Source organism: Heloderma suspectum, chromosome 2 (genome assembly GCF_057233095.1).
Source record: "Heloderma suspectum isolate Gila_16-S chromosome 2, 16-S_ref, whole genome shotgun sequence".
Taxonomy (NCBI): domain Eukaryota; kingdom Metazoa; phylum Chordata; class Lepidosauria; order Squamata; family Helodermatidae; genus Heloderma; species Heloderma suspectum.
The window spans coordinates 397,083,410-397,105,412 of NC_139459.1; the positions used below are offsets into that span (position 1 = coordinate 397,083,410).

The 22,003-nt window shown below is 44.1% G+C and overlaps 1 protein-coding gene across 1 annotated transcript in view; it reads left to right on the forward strand.

The window, feature by feature from the left end:
• LOC146356563 (vomeronasal type-2 receptor 26-like) overlaps nucleotides 1-21,784 on the forward strand; it is a 32,955-nt gene extending 11,171 nt beyond the window's left edge. The window contains exons 5-9 of the mRNA XM_084830186.1: nucleotides 9,571-9,798; nucleotides 16,546-16,672; nucleotides 19,257-19,387; nucleotides 19,542-19,671; nucleotides 20,874-21,784. Of these exons, the coding sequence (XP_084686312.1) occupies nucleotides 9,571-9,798; nucleotides 16,546-16,672; nucleotides 19,257-19,387; nucleotides 19,542-19,671; nucleotides 20,874-21,784 (1,527 nt within the window). The remainder of the gene's footprint in view (nucleotides 1-9,570; nucleotides 9,799-16,545; nucleotides 16,673-19,256; nucleotides 19,388-19,541; nucleotides 19,672-20,873) is intronic.
• Nucleotides 21,785-22,003: the final 219 nt, after the last annotated feature.

Sequence of the window (22,003 nt, forward strand, 5' to 3'; positions counted from 1 at the left end):
GTTCTTCTCTTAGCTGTATATCATACATTGAGTTCACAGACTTTATCTCATTTATCTCCTAATTTTAACAACAACAACAACAACGAGAATTAGCCATCTCAATGTTCAAAATCTACATAGATAGATATCATTTTTCTCTATTTCTTGTACAAATTCTATAAAAGGTTTCCAATCTTACATAAATTTAGTTGTTGATCCTTCTTTAATTATAACAGTACGTTTTGCCCTCTCTGCCAGCTCCATCATTTTCATGATCCACTCGCTCACAGTCGGTATTGTTTCATTCTTCCACTTTTGTGCATACAATAACCTTTCAGTAGGGATGGCGGAGAATTTCTCCCCGAAACTTCGGGGGGCCGAGCGCCAACATGTTCGGCCCCCCGAACAAGTTTCGGGGAGAAATCCTCTGCACCCCCCCCGCCCCCGCACCCCCCCCCCCCGGGATGGGACTTACCTTTGACGAATGTCCCTCCCGGTGGCTGGTCCGGCCGGCGGTTCGGCAGGTGTTCGAGCGAGGCGGGAGCGGCAGCCGGTCTTTCGACCAGCTGCCGCCGCCGCCATTGCAATGAAAGAAAGAAAAAAAAAACGTCCCCTGATAGGCTACATGACGATTAACGTAGCCTATCACGGCTAGATTTGCAAAGTCAGCCATGATAGGCTACGTGAATCGTCACGTAGCCTATCACGGGTGACTTTAAAAAAAAAAAAAAAAAAGAGTGTACGGATAATGGTGGCCCCCATAGGGAGCCGCCATTCCCGTTCCTTATTTGGTCGCTGTAGTCTATGTAAATGTTTACGTAGACTACGGCGAAAATAAGGGCAACGCTATTTGCATTGCCCTTATTTTCGCCGTAGTCTACGTAAACATTTACGTAGACTACAGCGACTAAATAAGGAACGCGAATGGCGACTCCCTATGGGGGCCGCCATTCGCGTACGCGCTTTTTTTTTTAAAGTCACCCGTGATAGGCTACGTGACGATTCACGTAGCCTATCACGGCTGACTTTACAGATCTAGCCGTGATAGGCTACGTGAATCGTCACGTAGCCTATCAGGGGGCGTTTGTTTTTTTTTTTACTTTCGCGTTCGCGGCCGGGCGAGGCGAGGCGCCTCCTCCCCGGCCTGAATTTCGGCCGGGCGAGGCGGGAAGCCTCCCCCCCCGGCCTGAACTTCGCGGGGGGAGCAGCGAAGCGCCTCCCCCCCACCGCAAACGGCCTTCGACGACAGGTAAGTGACTTTCGTCCACCCCTACCTTGCAGCCGTTGTCAGGCAGAGAAAGAGGGTTCCCCCCTTCTCTTTTACGTGTTTATCTGTTAGTCCCAATGAAAAAGTTTCCGGCTTTAATTCTATAGTAGACTTTAATATTCTTTGAGCTAAAGACTGTATTCGTTTCCAAAACGTTTTAGATTTTTTACAAGTCCACCATAAATAATAAAACGTTCCCTCTTGATCTTCACTTTTCCATCATTTTCCAGAAACACCTTTATACATTTTAGACAACTTAAATGGTGACATATACCATCTATACATCATCTTATACAAATTCTCGTTAAGACTTGTACATAAAGTAAATTTTAAATCTTTTCCCCACATACTTTCCCACTCTTCCATTGATATATTATGACCAACATTTCGTGCTCATTTTATCATACAATCTTTTACTTGTTCATCTTCTGTCTCATACTGTAACAGTAATTTATACAGTTTAGCAATAATGTCTTCATCATTTGTACACAGCACTGTTTCAAACTCAGATTCTATTTGTTCAAATCCACCATTTTTCTCATCTATTTTAAACCTTTCTTTAATTTGCAAATACGAAAACCACTGACATACATGACCTTCTTCCAATAAGTTTTCCCTTGATTTTAACTTATATTCCCCTTGTGACAGTTCCAGTAAATCACTATATCTTATCCATTTATGCTTGAGGTGCTTGAGGTGGTCTCTGATGTGCGTGTACAGTCCCCTAACTTACTGGTGTTGGGGGACTTCAATGTACATTCGGAGGCCATCCTCACAGGAGCACCTCGGGACTTCATGGAGACCATGGCCTCCTGGAAGCTGCACCATATTCTAACTGAGCCCACCCATGTAGCCGGTCATGCACTAGACCTTGTGTTTGTTTCTGGAGAAGCGGGGAGTGATCTGGAAGTCGGGGGTATATCCACCACCCCCTTGTCATGGTCAGATCACTATCTGGTGATGTTGGACTTCTCGGTTCCACAACCCCTCCGCAGGGGTGGAGGACCCATTAAAATGGTCCGCCCCAGGCGTCTTATGGATCCAAATGGATTCCTGAATGCGCTTGGGGATTCTCTGGGGCATGCCAACGGCCACTCGGTCGAGACCCTGGTGGGTGGCTGGAATGCTGCAATCACTGGGGCATTAGATCGGGTGGCTCCGAAACACCCTCTCCCCCTGAACAGGGCTCGGACTGCACCGGGGTTCAATCCCCGGTTACGAGCTCTGAAACAGGAGGTGAGACGGCTAGAGTGCCAGTGGCGGAAGTCTCGCTCCAAAGACAATCAGACACGGGCTAGAGCTGTATCTTCAGCCTATCACGTGGCGGTGAAGGAAGCAAAAAAGGAATATTATGCTGCCTCCATCATGTCTGCAGAGTGCTGCCCCAGGAGGCTGTTCCAAATGGTCCGGAGCCTGGTCGGTCCTGTGGCTCCAGAACCACTGGAGCATTCCAAGGCCTCCTGTGAGGCTTTGGCAAGGCACTTTGCAGATAAAATTGATCAGATTAGGTGTGTTACTCTGCACACTGTGGATACAGTTAGTGACCAAGAGGCGGCCTGTGGCAAACCGGTTTTGTGGGATCGGTTCCAGCTTCTTCCTCCTGATGAAGTGGACAAGGTGCTTTCATCTGTAAGGCCGACCACCTGCTTACTTGATCCTTGCCCATCTTGGCTCATTATGAGCTGCAGAGAGAGACTGGGTGAGGGGATCAAGGCGGTGGTGAACGCCTCCCTTGAGAAGGGAGTGATGCCATCAGCCCTCAAGGAGGCAGTGATAAGACCGCTCTTAAAGAAGCCCTCCTTGGATCCTCAAGTTCTGAACAACTTTCGCCCAGTCTCAAATCTGCCATTTTTGGGCAAGGTGATTGAGCGGGTGGTGGCGGTGCAGTTGAAGGCACACTTGGAAGAAACTGATTATCTAGGCCCATTTCAGTCGGTCTTCAGGTCTGGGCATGGGACAGAAACGGCCTTGGTCACCTTGGTGGATGATATGAGGAGGGCTCTGGATAGGGGTGAATGCTCCTTCCTTGTTCTCCTCGACCTCTCAGTGGCTTTTGATACCGTTGACCACGGTATCCTCCTGGACCGCCTGGAGGGGTTGGGCATTGGAGACACTGTATTGCGGTGGTTCCGGTCCTTCCTCTCCGGCAGGTACCAGAGGGTAGCACTGGGAGAGGAGGTTTCGGACCCGTGGCCACTTACTTGTGGGGTGCCACAGGGTTCCATCCTCTCCCCGATGCTATTTAACATCTATGTGAAGCCTAGGGGCTATCATCTGGGGGCTATCATCAGGAGGTTTGGGGTGCAGTGTCATCAATATGCGGATGACACGCAGCTCTACCTCTCATTCAAATCTTCACCAAGGTTGGCCGTAGAATCCCTGTCCAAATGTCTGGAGACGGTGAGTGGCTGGATGGGGAGGAATAATTTGAAGCTGAACCCTGACAAGACCGAGGTACTTTTGGTGGGAGACAAGAGGAGGCTGGGTGATGTTGACCTAGTGTTGAATGGGGTACGGCTACCCTTGAAAGACCAGGTCCGCAGCCTGGGGGTCATTTTGGACTCCCAGCTGTCCATGGAGGCTCAGGTGTCAGCTGTGAGCCGGACAGCGCTGTATCAACTCCATCTGATACGGTGGCTGCGCCCCTTCCTTCTCGACCATCTGCTCCCATCGGTAGTACATGCCCTGGTCTCCTCTCGTTTAGACTACTGTAATGCGCTCTACGTGGGGTTACCCTTGAAGACGGTTCGGAAGCTGCAGCTGGTACAGAACGTGGCGGCTCGCCTGATTAAAGGCAGCCGCCGGCGAGATCACATCATTCCAGTGCTGAAGGAGTTGCACTGGTTACCAGTTGTTTTCCGGGCCAAATTCAAGGTGTTGGTTTTGACCTTTAAAACCCTATATGGTTCCGGCCCAGCCTATCTTAAGGAGCGCCTCCAGCAACACCAGACAGGCCGCTTAACAAGATCAGCCTCGGATGGCCTTCTCTCTGTCCCATCAGCCAGGACAGCTAGACTGGTGGGGACGAAGGAGAGGGCCTTTTCTGTGGTGGCCCCCACTCTGTGGAACTCCCTCCCTAGGGAACTCCGTCATGCCCCCTCTTTAATGAGCTTCCGTTGTGCATTAAAAACGTGGTTGTTGAGGCAGGCATTTGGGGTGGGTTAGGGTATTTTAAAAAATTTATGGTAAAATTTTATTGTTTTAAATTGTTTTATGGTGGGTTGTACATCGCCCAGAGTGGCTGGGTGACCAGTCAGATGGGCGATTAATAAATTTAATAAATAAATAAATAAATGCGTGCTATCAAATTCTCTTCTTTGCATTGCTTCTAGTGAGGATATCCAACATGGTATTTTTTGATAGAGCCTTAATTTATATTTATTCCAAATTCTTAATACAGCCCTTCTTATATAATGATTATTAAAATCTCCATTCACTTTTGTTTTATCATACCACAAATAACCATGCCATCCATGTCTCAATTCATATCCTTCTAGTTCTAAAAGTCTTCTATTTTCAGCGTCACCCATTCCTTCATCCACATCAAGCAGCAGGCAGAAAAATAGGTTTTAAAATCTGATAATCCCAAGCCACCTCTTTCCTTTGCATCTTGTAAAATTTTTATTTTAACTCTTGGTTTTTTTGCTTGCCATATAAACTTCGTTTTATCTCTCGGCCACTGCTTAAAAGGTAAATCCAATGTAATAATGGGTATCATTTGAAACAAAAATAACTAGGTAATACATTCCTTTTGATCGTTGCAATTCTTCCCTAAAGTGATAGTTGTAATTTTTCCCATTTTAATAGGTCTTGTTTAATTTCATTCCACACTTTAACATAGTTATTTTGAAAAAGCATACGATTTAGATTTGTCAAGAAGACTCCCAAATATTTTACTTCCTTTTCAATTTGGAAGCCAGTCTTATCCCTCACCTTTTTTTCTTCTTGAACATTCTTTGTTAAAATTTTTGTTTCTGTTTATTAACTTTGAACCCTGCCACTGCTCCAAATTCTTTTAATTTTTTCATTAAAATTTCAATTCCCTTGAAAGGTTCTTCCAACATAAACACCAAGTCATGGGCAAAAGCCTACAACTTTTATTTCTCCTTTTTAATCTTTATTCCTGTAATTCGATCATCTTGTCTTATATCTCTGTTCAATAATTCTAAAACCAATGTAAACAATAGCAGTGACAATGGGCAGCCTTGTCTTGTTCCTCTCTGTATCTCACAAGGTTTAGTCAAATCCCCATTTATAATTATTTGACCCTTTTGAGTATATACCGACTTCACCCATTTTACAAAGTTTTCTCCAAAGCCCAGTTCTTCTGAAGTCTTAATTAAAAATTTCCAGTTGAGATTATCAAATGCTTTCTCTGCATCTAAAAAGATCAGAGCTGCCTGTTTTTCTGGGTGTTTTTCCAGATATTCCACCACATTCAAGACCATTCTTACATTCTCTCTCATCTATCATTGGTAAGAAACCACTTTGGTCCTCAGATACAAACTTCTATTTCTTGAGCCTTTCTGCCAAAATTGTAGCAAATATCTTACAGTCATTGTTTAATAATGAGATTGGTCTGTAATTTTTTGTCGAGGTTAAATCCTGTCCTTCTTTAGATATTAATGTTATATATGCTGTTTTCCATGTTTCTGGGATCTCCCCCTTTTCTAAAATACAGTTCATCATATTTTTCAACCATTGTAGAATTTCTTCTTCACACGTCTTATAATATAATCCTGATATTCCATCTGGTCCCAGAGTTTTTCCCAATTTAATTTTTTTATTGCTTCCACCATTTCGTTTACTGTTATTGGGCCATTCATCATTTGGTTCTGTTCCTTAGTAATTTTTGGTAAATTTTGTTTATGAATATATTTATCCATTAATTCTGGGGAGATATCCTGTCCTTTATACAACTTTGAATAATATTGATAAAAGGTTTTCTGAACTGCCACATTATTGGTTAATTCTAATCCACTTTTGCTTATTTTCACAATTGTTTTCTTTTTCCTTTCTAAGTTTATAGGCCAACCATCTTCCTGGTTTACTAGCAAGTTCAAAATTTCTTTGTTTTACAAAGTTTAATTTTTTTGCATGTCTTGAACTGTTAACATCGACAATTGTTGTTGGAGTAATTTAATCTGTCGGAGGACACTTGCCTTTCCCATTTTTTTCTTTAGAAATTGTTCTTTCTCCTTTATCTGTTTTAGAATATTTTGTACCTTCTCTTCTCTTTTCTTTTTCAGTTGCATATTTTGTTGTATAAAACAACCTCTCATATAGGCCTTACTTGCATCCCATACTGTTCGGATATTTGTTCCCTTGTCCAAATTCAATTCAAAAAATTCTCTCAATTTCTTTTTAGTGTCATCCACAATACTTTTATTTTGAAATATTATTTCATTCAATCTCCTTCTAAAAGTAGTGCTTCTTTTCACATATGACATAGATATAGGGTTATGGTCCAAAAATGATCTTGGTAGAACTTGTATTTTGCCAATATTTGTAGCAAGCTCTTTAGTTGTCAAAATCATATCAATCCTTGAAAAAGATTTATGTCTTTCTGAAAAATATGTATATTCTTTTGAGTTTCCATTTTTATCTCTCCATACATCTACTAAGGCCAAATTGTCCATCAATTCAAAAAAACTTTTAGGTAATTTCCTTTGATTACTCTTTATTTTTTTCTCCAATATTCTATCAATTTGAGGTGGAATCATTCCATTCCAATCTCCCATTAAACACCTACTGTCAAAAGTTAGATCCACGCGTTTGGACAAGAGATCCTCATAAAATTCTGGTCATTAGGTGCATCAACCCCTAAAATCAATGCTGATACACCATTCAGTGTAATTTTAACTCCCACAAAACAACCTTGTTCATCTGACAATACCAATTCCTGTCCCAAATGTGGGTTAATATATAAAACTACTCCATTTTTCTTTTTTCGGCTTGCAGTTATAAATTCTTCACCTAATTTTTTATTAATTAAATATTTGGTATCTTCTTTCTTAAAATGAATTTCTTGTAAGCGCATTATACCTTGTTTCAATTTTTGTAAATAATAAAATATTTTGTTTCTCTTTTGAGGAGCATTTGCCTCATTAATGTTCCAAGTTAAAATTTATAATCCATTTTTTTAAAAAAAATATAAGATTAAGGTACATGCTTAATTTCTACCTGCTGCACCCTGAGTGCTGTCCTCTTCTTGTACATCAGGTTGTAGGTCTGTCCAATCTTTTCCATAAGTTCGAAGGAACTCTTTGCTTTTTGAACTGAGTCCAACTTAAATCTCTGTTCTCTGTAAGGGAAGACCACACCTTCTGGGAAGTCCCATCTAAACGTGACCTTTTTCTGTCTCAGGATTGTGGGTTGTGGTTAAAAATGCATAGTCTCTCCTTTTCCTCAAAAATCTTCCAGGACTTTCTTTCATGACAATAATCTCTTTGCCCACCATCTTCAATTTAGTTTTTTAGTGCTGCTAGAGAAAATTGAATCCCTTGTAGTTTTCTTTACAAAATGGACAATAATATCTCTGGGTAGACCTTTTGTTTTTGCATATGTCGAATTCAGTCTATAAGCTCAATCTATTTCCATTTCCATGATTTTCTCTTCTTTACACAAAAAGGCTGCTATAATCTTTACCAATTCCGTTCTGAGGTCAGGTTCTGCCCTGCTGTAACTTTCCGCGACCCCTCTAAAATGTAACAAGCATTCCTTGTCTTTAAGCTCAAACCAAGTGAAGGTATCCTGCTCACATTCTAACTCCATAGTTACAATTTCTGCATTATTTTCCAGTACTTCCACTCTGTTTGTCATTATTTTAAATTCTTCTGTTCTTTGATTTAATGCATCATCTAATTTCTTAAATTCTTGTCTCAATTCTTCCTTTGTGCCTTCTCCTTTACTTCCAATACTTGCCTTTCCATCCATTTTTCTATATGTTGTTCAAAGGTGCCCATCCTTTGTTCTATATTGTTCAAAACTGCCCATCCTTTGTTCTATGCGTAGTTCAAAAGCCTCCATCTTTTTGCTTATAGCATCTATAATATTCTGTGTTTGTTCATCCAAGGCCATCTTTTGTATATCTTGCTTCTGCTCAGGTACCTCTTCCTTGCTTATGGATGTTGCTTTCACTGATAATTTCGTAGCTCCCATCAGAGTCTCTTTTAAGGAGTCTTTCCTGGATTTTGTATTTCTACTTAGTTGTTCTGTAGGCATCTCCCAGGTGTTCGCTCTACTATGAGTTGTTCTGATATCCTTTGCTGATTTATCCAAATTCATAGCACTCATTCAATTATTTTCTTCATTACTTCCTTTATAAATTAATCTATCTGGATATCCAGGAAGTTATCGATCCTCCAATGCAAAAAGAGTTCTCCTCATTATCAAAAGGAGAAAAAGAGATAAAAATAAAAAAGAACATGAAAAGAAGAAAGATGTTTCATAAGCTGCTGATTTTTAACATCCAACAGGTGTCAGCAATACTCCTCCTTTACTCCTTTACTTCTTTACTCCTTCTTTTCTAAATTTCACTCTATCAGCCCACAAGTTGATCTTGTCCCAGCCTATTCCTGGCTTTCTGCCAAAGATTTATTTATTTTGACTTCGTGGCTTTCTCAAGGTCATGCAGAAGATAAAAGCAAATGGACAAAAGCATGGGGTTGGACTCGATGGCCCTTCCAACCCTACTATTCTATGATTCTATTCTATAACTTTCAACCATATAAATTCAAACTTTAAAACCTTCAAACAATGATTTAAAGAAATAGAAAGTTAATTAGACTGTAATAATTATTCAAAAATGTAAATAGTCTTAGTACTCTTTCTTTTTTCTTCTTTTGAAAAGACCTCTTGAGCTAAATTTACTTTGTAAAAGTCTGCAACTCGTTGATTTTAATTCAGGTTAGATTTATACAACTGCCATATTTTTGCTTTTTGCTGTGCAAGTGGTGCTTGCTGGTAGCTTAAACTTCCAAATGGTATCTAAGATTGGAGCACGCCCTCCTTATATTCTCTTAATTAATGAAGAGTTTCAAAACAGCATTTCAGTAGGTGTTTATCTCCAGCGACTGACCCTAGTTTTGAGCCCCTTTGCATCCTCCACAAAGGCAGCTGTTCCTCTAAGATTTCATCCGGATGTTACTGCAGGCTTCCCCTTTATTTTCCAGGGGGGGGGGGAAATGTTTCTCAACCTTTTCACAGCTGTTTGAAAGAAGCGACCTGCAGAGCCCCGCAAGTCACTGCCAGGATGACATGGCTCCTTACCGGAAGTCGAAATAATCACCTTCTCAATGCTGGTGTTTTCTCTGCACTTCTAGCTTCACCCTTTCCTAGGAAACTTCCAGTTTTACAATTCCTCTATGGATGGAGTGTATTTGGATAAGAACGGAGAGCTGGCTGCTGACTTTGACATCTTGTACTCTGTGAAACTTCCCAATAACTCCGTTCTTATAGAGAATGTTGGGAGTCTCAAGAGAGACGGATCCTCAGACGTCACATTTACCATTGACCAGGATGCCATTTTATGGCCCGGCTGGTTTAACCAGGTGGGCAAATCTATTTGTTGCATTGTATTCTCTTCAACATCTGTTACATTTAATGTATGTATTTATTTATTTAAAATATTTATTGGCCTCCTTTCAGGACAGAAACCCTCCCAAGGCAGCTTACAGCAATAAAATACATAAGAACAGTTAAAATATTAAAAGTGATAAAAAGATAAAAACAATAAAAGCCAAAAATAAAACCAGCAACCATATTAACAGCTGTAACAGCAACAATAGCAGTCATATCAAGAGAAGGCCAAAGGCAAATAATATGTTTTCAAGGCCTTCTTAAAAGTCTGCCATGACGGAGCATGGCGGACCTGTGATGGCAGCTTGTTCCAAAGGTGTGCGGCTACCGCAGAGAAGGCCCTCTCACGTGTGATCACGTGATACTTTCTTGGGTGTTATAAATAATTTTTGAATTAAAAAAAAAAACACCTTGAAACATTTGGTTTAAAATGAGAGCTGAATTTCTTACAGGTTCATCAATGCACCCGACAGCAGAGTGATAAAAAATTAAGGGCGTAATCCTACGACTGCTAGACACTGCCTAGACGGCCATAGGATTTTTTGGTTTCTGGGAACCAAGCTTGGAGCCAGGGCTCCGAGTTCGGTTCCCAGAAACCTCACTGCCTGCCCCCTCCCTGGCCTCCTCGTAGGCAGTGTGGTTTGTCCCTGAAACCGCGCTCGTAAGAGCAGTGTGAAACAGGTGAAAAGGGGGTGTTCCTGGGGGCAGGGAGGGGAGGAGACTACAGAAGCATCATTATGATGCTTCCTATTCACCGTCTGGCCTCCCCCCTCCCCCAACATGCCCCAGCTGGATGGCCAAAATCCACTGTCTAGCCACAAATGCAGGGCGGCTAAAGTGTGGAGGGGATGATCCTCTGTGCTCCACCCACCCTGCATTGGACAGTCAGCCGCCTCTGAGTTTGGAAGCGGCCAACTATCCCCATAGGATTGCACCCTCCGGCTCCTTTGTTAACTTCTACATATATAATAAAATGTTATTAAAGATACCACAGTTGTGGTTCCTTCATTAAGGCTTCCCTGTAAACTGAAGATTCATAGAATCATAGAATAGAAGGGTTGGAAGGGGCCTACACGGCCACTGAGTCCAACCCCCTGCTCAATGCAGGAGTTCAAGTCAGAGCATCCCCGACAGATGGCTGTCCAGCCTCATCTTGAATGCCTCCAGTGTGGGAGAGCCCACCACCTCCCTAGGTCATGGGTTCCACCATGTTCAGTGTTTATTGGGGGCGTGGCATCATTCTAAAGTTTATTAAATTGAAACAGTTCAACCAATCTTTCTGAATTTTTCAGGTACCAGAAAGAATGGCTCATTTCACAATCCCTGAAATTCTCTGGAAGACTGGTGAAGGTCTGAGGGAATAAGAGCAGTTTAATTACAAAGCACACACAAAACTTTCCTCTTAAACAAAAGTGATGTTCACAAATGTCTTGGTGACCTTTGTTTTAGCCACAATTCCTGAAGAGATGAAAGGCTTGTCACCAAAAACACTGATGAATTTCTGTTCTTCTTGCTTGGAGTGGGTGGGAAACTATTTTCCTTTGAAGCTCCATTTTATTTAGCATGTGTGTGTTTTTCTTCATGTTTTTTCATGTAATAATAGTCAATGGGACTAATGAGAAGCCCAGGCGTCCTTAGTAGTGTACTCCCTCTCTCCCTCCACCAGCACAGCTCATTTGGGGGTTATTTCCACTTGGAAACTAGCATATTAGGAAGATTTTCCTCATGGGACTTTTCCTAGCAGATTCAGCCAGTCCCCACCATCCCATTAAACAGAACGTGACAGGAGCTGGGAAGGACTCCTTGAGTTCTACTCAAGCAAGTAAGGTACGGTGGTCACAGCAACAATGATGTGTGAGCCTTGAATAACATGGAACAATAAAGGGTGAGGGAGGGGACCACTTCATTTTCCTCCAGGAAAGGTAGGCAGAAATTGCCCTTGGAAAATTGGTAACTCCATCTCTTTATGGTGTTGGTAGGAGCTGGGAGGACTCCTTGAACTCTTACGAAGGGTGTATGGTACAATGGTACAAGCAACAAAGCTGGGTGACCCTTGAGTCATGGGGGGACCAGCTGCCACCAGGAAAGGCAGGCAGAAATTCCACTTGGAGAGGGGCTGGAGAATCTCCCCTATGTAGGAAGGTTACAACAGCTGGGATTCCTTAGTGTGGAGAAAGGGCAAGTAAGGGGAGAGATGATAGAGGTGTACAGAAGTATGCATGGTGTGGAGGCAGCAGATAGGGAGATATTTTTCTCCCTCTCTCATAATATTAGAACCTGTGGTCATCCCAAGAAGCTGACTGGTGGGAGATTCAGGACAGATAACAGGACCTCTTCACACAGAGCATAGTTAAACTATTGAACTTCCTACCACATGATGTAGGGCTGGCCACCAATTTGGATGGCTTTAAAAGGGGGCTGGACAAATTCCTGGAGGAGAAGGCTATCGATGGCTACTAGTTCTGATGGCCACGTGCTACTCCCAGTATCAGAAGCAGTAAGCCTATGTAAGTAAGTATGTAAGCTCAAATATTTTGGCCACCTAATGCGAAGAGAAAACTCTCTGGAAAAGACCCTGATGCTGGGAAAGACTGAAGGCAAAAGGAGAAGGGGACGGCAGAGGATGAGATGGCTAGATAGCATCACCAATGCAATGAGTATGAACTTGAGCAGGCTCCGGGAGAGAGCGCAGGACAGGAAGGCCTGGCGTGCTATGGTCCATGGGGTCACGAAGAGTCAGACATGACTGAATGACTGAACAACAACAACATGTAAGCCCCAGTTGCTGGGGAACATGGGTGGAGGGAGGGTGCTGTTGCACTCATGTCCTGCTTGTGGGTCTCCCATGGGCAGCTGGACTAGATGGGCCCTTGGTCTGATCCAGAATGGCTCTTCTTATGTTTGTAAAAAGAGGTTCAAGGAAGCTAACAGTTTTGAAAAGCTGTGACGCCTGAAGCACAGGTGCAGATCTCAGAAGATGGTAGAACGATAACTCATAAAGGAAAGGTTTTTCAAATTGATTCTATTATTGTACATTCCAGTATGAAAGTGGCATTGATCACACTGCACTTCCCTTTCATTTGCAGTTCAATCATATATGTGCCTACTCAGATGTTCCACTGAGTACAATCAGGCAAACTCCCAAGTAAGTGGGTATAGGATTTCAGCCTTGGTATATTACTATTGAAGAACGTCGGGAAAACCACTAAACCTTTCAGGTATGACCTAAATCATATCCCTGATGAATATACAGTGGAGGTGAGGAATAGATTTCAGGGATTAGACCTGATAGACAGAGTGCCTGAGGAACTATGGACGGAGGTCCGTAACATTGTTCAGGAGGCAGCAACGAAATCCGTCCCAAAGAAAAAGAAATGCAAGAAAGCAAAGTGGCTGTCTGATGAGGCTTTACAAATAGCTCACGAAAGAAGGGAAGCGAAAAGCAAAGGAGAAAGGGGAAGATATACCCAACTGAATGCAGTGTTCCAGAGAATAGCAAGGAGAGACAAGAAGGCCTTCTTAAATGAACAATGCAAAGAAATCAAGGAAAACAACAGAATGGGAAAGACTAGAGATCTCTTCAAGAAAATTGGAGATCTCAAGGGAACGTTTTGTGCAAAGACGGGCATGATAAAGGACAAAGAAGGCAGGGACCTAACAGAAGCAGATGAGATTAAGAAGAGGTGGCAAGAATACACAGAACTATACAGGAAAGATCTGAATGTCCCTGATAGCCATGATAGTGCGGTCACTGAACTTGAGCCGGACATCCTCGAGAGTGAAGTCAAGTGGGCCTTAGGAAGCATTAGTAACAACAAAGCTAGCGGAGATGACAGTATTCCAGCCGAGTTATTTAAAATCCTAAAAGATGATGCTGTTAAAGTGCTGCATTCAATATGCCAACAAATCTGGAACACTCAACAGTGGCCACAAGACTGGAAAAGGTCAGTTTACATTCCAATTCCAAAGAAGGGCAACGCCAAAGAGTGTTCAAACTACCGCACAATTGCGCTCATTTCACATGCCAGCAAGGTGATGCTCAAAATCCTACAAGCTAGGCTTCAGCAGTATGTGAACCGAGAACTACCGGAAGTACAAGCTGGGTTTCGAAGAGGCAGAGGAACTAGAGATCAAATCGCCAACATTCGCTGCATCATGGAGAAAGCAAGAGAATTCCAGAAAAACGTCTATTTCTGCTTCATTGACTACACTAAAGCCTTTGATTGTGTGGATCACAACAAACTGTGGCAAATTCTTAAAGTGATGGGAGTACCAGACCACCTTACCTGTCTCCTGAGAAACCTGTACGAGGGTCAAGAAGCAACAGTCAGAACCAGAGATGGAACAACCGATTGGTTCAAAATTGGGAAAGGAGTACGACAAGGCTGCATATTGTCACCCTGCTTATTTAACTTATATGCAGAGTACATCATGAGAAATGCCGGGTTGGATGAATCAGAGGTCGGAATTAAGATTGCCGGGAGAATTATCAACAATCTCCGATATGCAGACGATACCACCCTAATGGCAGAAAGCGAAGAGGATCTCAAGAGCCTCTTGTTGAGGGTGAAAGAGGAGAGTGCAAAAGCTGGTTTGAAACTCAACATTACAAAAACTAAGATCATGTCATCTGGCCCTATCACTTCCTGGCATATAGAAGGGGAAGAAATGGAAGCAGTGACAGATTTTACTTTCTTGGGCTCCAAGATCACTGCAGACGGTGACTGTAGCCATGAAATTAAAAGACGCTTGCTCCTTGGGAGGAAAGCTATGGCCAACCTAGACAGAATAGTAAGAAGCAGAGACATCACCTTGCCGACAAAGGTCCGTCTAATCAAAGCTATGGTTTTCCCAGTAGTAATGTATGGCTGTGAGAGCTGGACTATAAGGAAGGCTGAGCGCCGAAGAATTGATGCTTTCGAACTGTGGTGCTGGAGAAGACTCTTACGAGTCCCCTGGACTGCAAGGAGGTCAAATCAGTCCATCCTAAAGGAAATCAACCCTGAGTGCTCATTGGAAGGACAGATAATGAAGCTGAAGCTCAAATATTTTGGCCACCTAATGCGAAGAGAAAACTCCCTGGAAAAGACCCTGATGCTGGGAAAGACTGAAGGCAAAAGGAGAAGGGGACGGCAGAGGATGAGATGGCTAGATAGCATCACGGATCAATGAATATGAACTTGAGCACGCTCCGGGAGAGAGCGCAGGACAGGAAGGCCTGGCGTGCTATGGTCCATGGGGTCACGAAGAGTCGGACACGACTGAACGACTGAACAACAACAAATATTACTATTATTATCAGAAGGAGCATTATTTCTGGGTCCCAGTTATTAATTTGAAAATGGGTTCAGATTCAAAGCCCTGGTTTGATTTAATATCAGAAGTTGTTGTGGAGCCTTTCAACAGGAGACATTTATTGTGCCCTTATGATTCCTCACTCCTGGTAGTTTACAGGTGCTTCATAATCATATGATGTTGTCATCCTCCACAGCCTCTTCTGTGATTTGCAACCATCTTAGGGTTGTTGTTGTTTTCCTAAGGAGGAAAGTCTGGTATATCCATGAACGGGGGCATGAAAACTGGTGTATTTGTGCAATTCTGCTATACTTCAGCACCACCTAGTGGCTGTGTGATGGAACATATAGAAAGGCAACCAAAGAAAACCTATAAAAAAGTGTGCAAAGGAGCCAATCTTAATCCCACAAAAAATCTGTAAACAGAAGCCTTGGTAAAGTGGCAGGTTAAAAGCCTCAGAAATAATTTAAAACACCCTCATAAATAAAATAAAATAAAATAAAATAAATAAAATAAAATAATGGAATTCCCTACAGTTGCACACTGTTTTAAACATTTTTATTGTTTTAGATTTTGTAATTGGTATTAGCTGGTTTAATGGTTTAACATGTTTTTAGCTATTTAAATTATTTAATGTTTTACACTGTTTAAATTGATTTTATCTGTACGCCACCCTGAGATCTTAATGATATAGGGTGTGATACAAATGTTTTCAATAAATAAAATAAAAATAAAAAGTAGAAAGGTGAATGGCGTGAGGTCCAGGCTGAGGGGGGCTTCCTTGCCCACTGAATAATATCTGTAAAGAAAGCAAATAAACCGTGTGGATGAGATGGAGAAGAGGATATGCAAAGGTGACTGTGAAGTTGTGGTAAACAGGTGATGGACAATTGAGGGCCACTGACATCTCTCTTTTTTAGAGCAGCCTTCCCCAACCTGGTGCCCCCCAGATGTGCTGGACTGCGATCCCATCATTGCCACCCAGCATGATTTTCAACTTCCCAGCATTTTGGAGGTTGGGTGAATAACACAACATGTTGAATGGAAATGTTGTTGGTTTGTTGATCAATATTAAAGATGATAGGGTTGTGAATTGTAATCTTTATTTCTGACAAGCAGCCTCTTGCAAAGGTTATCTTAGAAAGCAATCCCATGCATGAGTAACCTAAATTAAGGATCGAACCACACTGACATTTAATACATCACATGCAAATAGCAGCTGCTGGGGTGTGGAGTGAGCAGGATTGGGACTATGGAGCAGTGGGAAGGAGTTGGCCCTTTCCTTCCATTCCACAGTCCTGATGAAAATCACTCCCCCACCTCCCGTGCTGCTATTTGGCATGGGTAGGAAACTGCTGTTGGTGCCAATGAAGGTCCATAGATAGAAACTCCCCCAACTTTTGATCCTCTGCCTTGATGGGTAGACAGTGCCTCGTTCCAGATGTAGCAGAAGCTGCAGGCCTGGAGATGTCAAGGTGATCCGGGAAGGAGAGCCACGATGCTGCTATGACTGCGCTCCCTGCACAGACGGGACCATTTCTACCGAGGAAGGCAAGTGACTCCAGAGGAAATGGCAGTCCGTACAGAATAGGGCTAAAGTTTCTCTCTTTTCTTTGGACATCTCTGAACTTTGAGTTGAAAGAACTGGCTGTGGGGGCCGGCTGGCAGTATGTGCATGTGTGGATGTAGTTCCCAACACCCACATCTATGTTCAACAAAGAGGTCCCTTGCTGTCCTGGTCCTGTATTGACTTATGAAGCCTGTAGCCTTACTGCAAAAGGAGGCTTCCTCTCACTGTTTAATGCAACAAACAGGAGGATTCCTCTAGTCATACAGTAAGGCTCAAATGCCTCATAAGGCAATATTGGACCAGGACAACCAGGGACATCTTTGCTGGTCCAAGGCACTCCATCCTTCCCATCTGGATTTGGGCCTGACAGACCCAGGAAAAGTGTGGGTCATGGAGGGTAAGGTGTAAGCAAGCAGCATTTGTGACCCTGCACAGCATTATCACTGATCACGGGGCATGGCAGTTAAGGCATGAGCCTGAGCTTCCCATTTCCTGGCTTTGTGGAACTTTGTGCCTTTCTCTGGAAACACTGGAGTACAGGCAGCGTTCTGGCTTCAGAGTGAATCTGAGCATGCCCAGCTGTGATGGCCGCAGGAGTGTAACGAAGTCACCTGTAGTTTTAGAGGAGCCTGGAGATCCATAGTGCTCTCTTTAGATTCATTATAAGTGCAATTTCCTTGCTAGCGGGCCTCTGAGCATGTGAGATGAGTCAAAGGTCAATAGCGCGGCCTCAGCACATTCCATTCTAACGAAGGCTAGTATCTTACCAGAGCCTAGGATGTGCCTGAGAAGAGAAGGCTCTGTTTATGCTAAGCTACAGGTGTCTGTGCTGGGAAAGTTGCAGAAGAACGCTAATTAATGCTTGCTGCTGTCATGCTGCCTCACTGCTAACATGTATGGTATAAAACCCATTGTACCCCTTGGCTCTGGGTTCAGAGAAGCTGTCTGATCCAACCATTGGGTACGCCTGTGTGCTGTAAGTACTCAATAAGGTCTCCTTGCAAGCAAACCTGGATCTGGCTTATCACTATCTCAGCACCTCCAAACCTTAGCAGCCCATAGCCGGGGCAATACACCAATGTATAGATGTCAGCAGCTGCTGCCATAGGCTTTCATGGGGCCAGATCACAGTGAACTTGAATTTGTGTGCCTATATAGCTTGAGGAAATGTGAGATAGCCTTAACTCTGCCCTTCAACCAGGATGTGTGTGTGTGTGTATCATTGATATTGATTTAGAATACTTTGCAGATCTTGTCTGATTCTCCAGCTGAGATCTAATCCTTTAACTAAGTCTTCCCCATGTCAGTGAGGTAGAATTAGATAGCAGGGAATATACAGGATTCCTGCTTTGGCCAGGGAATTGGAACTTTGAGGGCCATGATGTTCTTCGGAACTAACCCAACATAGGGATGTATGGATTGTGTGAAATCTGTTCTGTCTGAAAGGTGTTGTCAAGCACCTTTCATTCTGCAGTCCAGCCACTGAAGAAAATATTTTTTTTAGTTCTCGAATTTGCACAAATGTTCATTTGTGCAAATTCACATGTGCCAATATGCACAAATCCCCCCCCCCCACACACACAAACACTCACACATATACACACAATGCTCCAGACCCACCAAAATGTACAGTTTCATGTTTTAGCCTATGGGGAAATGCACATTTTTGGCCATTTATTAATTTTTGCATATTTTTCAATAATAAATGTATGCAAAATTGGGAAAGTTGGGAAAGTTAGAAAAATGGTCTGCAAGTCAGTGGAATCCACCCAACAGGGGAAAAGCCGGTATGCTGAAGAATCTGCTGGTCAGATACATCAAAATCGAAATTCATTTGGTTCCATTGTGGATGTCTCTGACATCCCTATGGTGAAGTGACTCAGGTGATGGACTTGGGATAGGGAGATCTGAGTTCCTATTCCAACTCAGCCGTGAAGCGAACTGCTGGGTGGTCTTGGGCCAGTCACTAACTCTCTGCCTCACCCACCTCTCCGTTTGCTAGGATAAAATTGTCATACTGAACCCACCTCATTTGTCATACTGAACACTTTGAGGGAATAATGGGAGTCAAATTTGGAATGGGGAGGATTTTTCCTCAGAGAAATCTGCCAGTGCAAGTGCGAGAATTCCCAAAAGGAATCCAGAGCCCACTGTATTCTGGGAGGTACCAGTCGGGTCCAAAAGTACAAAGAAGCCACCAATGAAATGAGTCTGAGGTGTGCTTTGCTTCTGCCATCCTGGCTTGGAGGATGTGAGCTTCTCCGTTAACTGTCACATGGGTTGTCTGAAATGAAGGCATGGGGTGCAGGAAGACTTTGTTCTTACCCATGGTAGGGATGGTGCAGGGGTCCGAAAAGGGGGTGGAGTCCGATGGACTCCCCCCGTCCAGCCTCCCAGATCCTGCTTGCCAAGCCCTTCGGCGCTGATGGACCCGGCCGTTGAGCACCCTGGAGCTGGGAAAGTGGCTGGCAGCCTTCTGGTGGCACCCCAGTGCTCTCACCCTCGTCTCCTTGGGAGGACCCCAGGGTGAGAGTGCTGGGGGCTGCCCTCTCCTGCCTCTGCCAGCCCTAACAGCTGGTGTGGGGCAGAAGGGCCTCAGCGGCACCCCAGCTCCCTCACTCTGTCCTCTTCCTGAGGAGGACAGGGCAAGAGAACTGGGGGCTGACTATGCCAAGGATTTGACTGGGGAGTCCTTGGTGTGGAAAGGAAGTCCATCCATCCCAAATCAATGGAAGGTGAAAGACCCCCCACCCTTCGTTTCAGACAGCCAGGTGTGAGTGTGTGAGTGTGTGTGAGTCTCTCTGTGTGTGTGGGGGTAAAACACTCCACATCTGTTGGTCTGTGATACAGACAGCAAGGTGGTGGGTTGTAAACAAAAGAACTAGAGAAGCCATTCCAGATCCCGTGCTCCACATCCGGCTGCCCATGGAGCAGAATTATTTCATCCTTCTCATCACCAAAATTCATATATCAGTGGCAGGCAAAATTTGCCCCTCCAGATATGGCTGGACTGCAACTTCTATAAGCTCTAACCGGCATGATGGGACCCACAATCCCACAACATCTGGGGAGCCATTACTTTCCCACTCCTGCTATCAATGATGTCTCTCTGATGGACAGTGTCTCTCCAAAAGCTGAGGAAGAATGCTACATTAGCCCTTTTGCCCAAACTCCTTTCTATGACCTCTTCCACTGAATGTCTGCTCCGCCCCATTCCTACCACACATGGATAGTTCCTAGGGATGTAAAAAAGTCACTTACGTTTTCAACATGGCGATTTGCGGTGGTGGGGGGAGGTGCTCTGCACCTCCCCCGAAATCCTTCTCCGGACACCTCCGCTCTGCGGAGATTCCACGGAGCCACTGGCTGGGGCCTCCCGCAGCCGGAAATCCAGCCACGGGGCAGCCTTCCTTCTGGAAGAAAAAAACACACACCCGCGTAGGCAAATGGCAGCGGCTATGGCGGCCGCCATTTGCGTTCCCTTTTTTCACAGTTTTAGCCTACGTAAATATTTTCGAAAGCTATTATGGCAAAAAAAAGGGCAACGCAAATGGCGTAGTGGGCGCCATTTGCGTTTCTTTCCCCCCCCACTGTTTTAGCCTACGTAAATATTTACGTAAGCTATTATGGTGAGAAAAAAAAAGGAACGCAAATAGTGCCCACTACGCTATTTGCATTGCCTTTTTTTTCACCGTAATAGCTTATGTGAATATTTACGTAGGCTAAAACTGCGAAAAAAGGGAACGCAAATGGCGGCCGCCGCCATTTGCGTACACGGGTTTGTTTGTTTTTTCTCTTGGCTTGCTGTGATAGGCTTTGTAAATACTTACGTAGCCTATCACAGCAAAGGGCAGATGGCAACGGCGGCCATGGTAGCCGGTCGATAGACCAGCCGCCGCCGCCACCGGACCTGCCACCGGACCCGCCGCCAGACCCGCCGCCATCCGGAACATCCGCCCCAGGTAAGCCTCGTCCGGGGGGGAATCTGCGGGGGGGGGGGAGGCCATTCCGCCATGGATTTCGGGGCTGACTGAAATCCGTGGCGGAATTCTCCGCCATCCCTAATAGTTCCTGGCCGGTTCTCCATCCTTGACTTGTGAGGCCCCACAGCATCTAAACACTCATAATAAATATATCACTTGGAGATATTAATGATTCTCAAGTCACTCTTTTTCTTTTCAGATGCAGACATTTGCACCATGTGTCCAGCAGATCAGCATCCAAACAGGGGCCGAGATCAATGCATCCCCAAGGTTGTAACCTTCCTGTCCTATGAAAAACCTTTGGGCCTCATTCTGGCTTCCTTTGCCCTATTCTTGTCCTTAACCACAGGCTTTGTGTTAGGAATCTTCATTAAATTCCTAGAAACCCCAATAGTCAAAGCCAACAACCGGGACCTTTCCTACATTCTCCTCATCTCCCTCCTGCTTTCCTTCTCATCCTGCTTCCTGTTCATTGGCCGGCCAAGGAAAGCGACCTGCCTCCTCCAACAAACAGCCTTCAGCATCATCTTTTCAGTTGCTGTCTCTTCTGTGTTGGCAAAAACGATCACTGTGGTGCTGGCTTTCCTGGCTACAAAGCCAGGAAATAGAGTGAGGAGATGGTTGGGGAAGAGTTTGGCAAATGCTATTGTACTTTCCAGTTCTGGTATCCAAGCTGTCATCTGCACTATCTGGCTGGGAATCTCTCCCCCATTCGCTGACTCTGACATGCACTCCCTGCCTGGACAGATCGTTCTGCAATGCAATGAAGGGTCTGTCACCATGTTCTATAGTGCCCTTGGCTACATGGGCTTCCTGGCTGCCATCTGCTTCACTGTCGCTTTCCTAGCCAGGAAGCTGCCTGGGTCCTTCAATGAAGCCAAACTGATCACCTTCAGCATGCTGGTCTTCTGCAGTGTTTGGGTGTCCTTTGTGCCCACCTACCTGAGCACAAAGGGGAAATACATGGTAGCCGTGCAGGTCTTCTCCATCCTGGCCTCCAGTGGTGGGTTACTGGGGTCCATCTTTATTCCCAAGTGCTACATTATTATACTGAGGCCTCATCTAAATGCAAAGGAGCATCTAATGATGAAACTGAAAGATGGCATCTGATTCTTACCACATTATTTTCATTTTTGGAATCTATGTCCATCTCGGCAGCCATGGATGCCAGCTACCAACCTTGAGGTGCAACCATGAACTCCTAATATAACTAGCCTATCTTCCCTCCATTGATATTGCAAGAGCAGCTGGTCATGACTGATGGAGGTGAATGCATGATGACCCTGGAATGGCCACAGGCCCTTTTGATTAAATGCTTTGCCAGCAGTA